Source organism: Nothoprocta perdicaria, unplaced genomic scaffold, assembly GCF_003342845.1.
Source record: "Nothoprocta perdicaria isolate Ctin4 unplaced genomic scaffold, notPer1 scaffold_323, whole genome shotgun sequence".
Classification (NCBI taxonomy): domain Eukaryota; kingdom Metazoa; phylum Chordata; class Aves; order Tinamiformes; family Tinamidae; genus Nothoprocta; species Nothoprocta perdicaria.
The window spans coordinates 74204-77834 of record NW_020455559.1 but is presented as its reverse complement, the minus strand read 5'-3'; the positions used below and the strand labels follow the sequence as shown (position 1 = coordinate 77834).

The window sequence follows — 3631 nt, the reverse complement described above, 5'->3', positions numbered from 1 at the left end:
GGCCGCGCGGCGGCTCCGCGGCGGCGGCGGCGGCTCCGTGCGCGGCACCTTGTTCTGCACCAACCTGCGCGTCGCCTTCGTGCCCGGCGCCCAGGTGAGCGGCGGCCCCGGCCCCGCGTCGCGGCCCCGCCGGTGCCACCGGACCCGGCCCCATCCGCATCCCCATTCCCGGTCCTGGCCCAGCCCCATCCCGGTCCCACCCCAATCCCAGCCCCATTCCCATCTTGGCCCTATCCCGGCCCTGGCCCAATCCTCTTCTCATCCTAGCCCTATCCCATCCACATCCTCTCACCATTCCCATCCCATCTCCGTTCGCATCCCATCCCATCCGTTCGCATCCCATCCCATCCRTTCTCCATCCCATCTCTGTTCCCATTCCCATCCCTATCCATTCTCCATGCCATCTCCTTTCCCATCCCCATCCTATCCCATCTCTGTTCCCATCCCCATCCCTATCCATTCTCCATCCCATCTCCATCCCATCCCCATCCTATGCCATCTCCATTCCCATCTCCATTCCCATTCCATCCCATCTCCATTCCCATCCCATCCCCATCCCATCTCCATTCCCACCCAGCCCCATTCTCCCAGCCCCATCCCATTGCCGTTCCCCCAGGATGCCCCTTGCTGCACAGGGCAGCCGCTGTCGGGTCCCGCACCCCGTCCCTGCTGCCCGTCCCGGGGGCCCGGGCGGCTCTGAGCCCCCCGTGTCCCCGCAGGCTCCCGGTGCGCGGGCCCTCGTGCCCAGCGACAGCGACGTGGCTCTGCGCTGCATCCGCAAGCTGGTCGCAGGTAAAGGCTGCGCCACGAGCCGGGCAGGTCTCAGCGCACACGGAGCAGCGTCCCCAGCTGCCACCCGCCGCCGTGTCCCCCACCGCAGCCTGCAGCTTCGCCAAGCCCAAGGTGCTGACGGCCGCCTCCAGCCTCAAGTTCATCCCCGAGGAATTGGCCGTTCACTGCCGGGATTTCCGCCTGCTCCGCTTCCACTTCCAYGAGAGTGGCCTGCAGCCCCAGGCCTTCCGCGTGAGTCCCGGCGGGGGGGGGGGGATCTGGGGGAGTGCTCCCGGCATTCCCGCCTCCCGCTGCTCTCCTACAGGTGGCCATGGCCATCGCCCAGGCGCGCGAGGCGGCCACCTGGCCAGGGCACGCGGGTGAGTGACACGGGGACAGAGGGGACACGGGGGACCCGTCCTGCCCAGGGCTGAGCCGGGCTCTGCAGACACTGTGCTCCAAGGGGAGGAGGAGGAGGAGGAAGATGGTGAGGAAGAGGAGGAGGAGGAAGAGGAGGACGAGGAGGAGGAGGAAGGCCCCACGCCGCTTTTCGAGAGCCTCCACGACTGGGAGAAGGAGCTGAAGCGGCAGGGAGCCGTGGGCTGGCGCGTGAGCGCTGTCAACGAGCGCTTCGACATGGCCACGAGGTACCAYGTGCCCGGACACCGGGGCCCCTGCAAGTGCCCGTGCTGCGACCATCAGGGCTGGGATGGAGGGAAGCTCCGTCCTGGGACAAAAACCATCAGTGAGCAGGGAGGGAGAGGCTGGGAATGGCCTTGATTTCCCTGGGGGCTGAAGCGGGGCCAGGGGACAAAGTCCCCCGGTGGGGGTGACCTGTCCGGGGTGCCCGCCCCACTCCTGCCTCTGCTGCAGCCTCCCCCGGTACCTGTGGGTGCCYGGCCGGCTCCTGGACAAGGATCTCAAGCGGGCGTTCGCGCACTTCGAGGAGCGGCGCGTGCCCGTGAGTGCGGGGCCCGACCGCCCTGCGGTGGGGACACCGGGGACGGGGGTGTCACCGCGTCTCGCCCCGGCAGCGCCTCTGCTGGCACCACCCAGGCGGCAGCGACCTGCTGCGAACCGCCGGCTTCCACGCGGCCTCGGAGCCGCAGCGCGAGGACGTGCGGTGAGAGACGCCCGACGTCGGAGCGGCGCTGCGGGGCCGCGCGCGGCGCTGCCGCGGGGACCCGTCGCCAGCCGCGGCTCCGTCCCGCAGGTGCCTGGAGGCTCTGCTGCGCGGCGGCCACGGGCAGTGCGTGCTGGTGGCGCCGGGCGAGCTGCCCAGCCTGGCCGAGCTGCAGCTCTCCTACGGGAAGCTGCGGGCGCTCTGCCTGCCCGGTGAGCGAGACGGGGCCGGGGGCGCCCGCGCGGCCGCCCGCRCCCCCGCGGACCTGTGTCCCCCCCGCCGCCCCTGCAGACTCCCCSGTGCCCGATGACAAGTGGCTGTCTGCGCTGGAGGGCACCCGCTGGCTGGACCACGTGCGGTGAGATGGGGAGAAAACAGGGAGAATCAGCGCCGGGAGCCGGGCGGGAGCGGGCGCCTCGGCACCGGCTCGGTCCCCGGCACGGCCGTGCTGCCCGCAGGGCCTGCGTGCGCAAGGCGAGCGAGGTGGCCTCGCTGCTGGCCGCGAGACGCTGCTCCGTCGTGCTGCAAGGTGACGCTCGTGGCCGCTCGCGGCGGCGGCGCCGGCCCCGCCGGGYGCCCCCGACGCCCCCCGCGCCGCCCCGCAGAGCCCCACGACCGCGACTTCAACTGCCTGCTGGCCTCGCTGGCGCAGCTGCTGGCCGACCCGCACGCCCGCACCCTGCCCGGCTTCCAGAGCCTCGTGCAGAGGGAGTGGGTGGCCGCCGGGCACCCGTTCGCCCGGCGCCTGGGCCTGGGGCGCCCCAGCCCGCGGGACGAGGTGAGAGCCGGCGGGACAGGGTGTGGGTGACATCCGGGGACACCCGCGCGCCTTTGTGCCCCGCAGGCGCCCGTTTTCCTGCTTTTCCTGGATTGCACGTGGCAGCTGGTGCGGCAGTTCCCCGGCTGCTTCGGCTTCACCGAGAGCTACCTGCTGGCGCTGCACGACAGCAGCTTCGTGCCCTACTTCAGCACCTTCCTCTTCAACTGCCAGTGGCAGCGGGGACGCAACAGCCGGGTGAGCGGCGGGGGGTCGTGCAGGACGCCTGGGCCCCACCGCATCCCGCCTGAGCCGGGTGCTGTCCCGCAGCCGCCGGGCTCCGCGCAGAGCTACACGCCGGTGAGCGGCTGGCGGGAGCCGGTGGCGGCCGGGGGGGCGCAGCGGGGCGGTTCTCCCCCCGGCCGCCGCCGCCGGCTGCTCTCCGTGTGGGATTGGAGGCTGCGCTACAGCCGGCAGCAGCGCTCCCGCTTCCGGAACCCCGCGGGACCCCGCGCCGGCCCGGCCGCCTCCAGCCCCGACGGCCCCTGGCCCCTCAGTGCCGCCGTGAGTCGGGATGCGCTCGGGGGCGGCGGAGCTGGGAAGGGGCCGGGGGTCCCCGTGCCAGGCAGTCCCCGTGCTGGGGGGTCCTACTACAGGACAATCCCAGGACAGGGTCCCGGAGCGGGGGGATCACAGTGGTCCCAGTGCCAGGGGGATCCCAATTCCCCTGTGCTGGCAGTGGGGGGTCCCATTGCTGGGGGTGTCCCGGTGCCAGGGGGTGTCACTGTGGGGAGATCCTGCAGCACCCGGGTGCCCCCCAACCCCCAGCGCATTAACCCCCTGCCGCCCGCCCGGCCCGCTCCCCAACTCCCCTTTCCCCCTTCCCGCTCCCGCAGGCGGAGGCGGCCGGGGCCGTGTGGCTGCTGGCCAAGGGCTCCCTGTGGCCGCAGCCGCAGCCCTTCCCCTGGCGCGGGGGCCCC

The 3631-nt window shown here is 72.5% G+C and overlaps 1 protein-coding gene across 1 annotated transcript in view; it reads left to right on the top strand.

Annotated features, from left to right (window-relative positions):
* Window positions 1-19: 19 nt before the first annotated feature.
* Window positions 20-3631, top strand: part of LOC112950620 (myotubularin-related protein 11-like) — a gene marked incomplete at its 5' end in the record, with an annotated part of 11503 nt that continues 7891 nt past the window's right edge. Inside the window, 12 exons of the mRNA XM_026043220.1 lie at window positions 20-94; window positions 720-792; window positions 881-1023; window positions 1273-1418; window positions 1645-1732; window positions 1806-1894; window positions 1985-2109; window positions 2192-2252; window positions 2353-2423; window positions 2500-2672; window positions 2739-2909; window positions 2982-3207. Coding sequence (XP_025899005.1) covers window positions 20-94; window positions 720-792; window positions 881-1023; window positions 1273-1418; window positions 1645-1732; window positions 1806-1894; window positions 1985-2109; window positions 2192-2252; window positions 2353-2423; window positions 2500-2672; window positions 2739-2909; window positions 2982-3207 — 1441 coding nt within the window. The remainder of the gene's footprint in view (window positions 95-719; window positions 793-880; window positions 1024-1272; window positions 1419-1644; window positions 1733-1805; window positions 1895-1984; window positions 2110-2191; window positions 2253-2352; window positions 2424-2499; window positions 2673-2738; window positions 2910-2981; window positions 3208-3631) is intronic.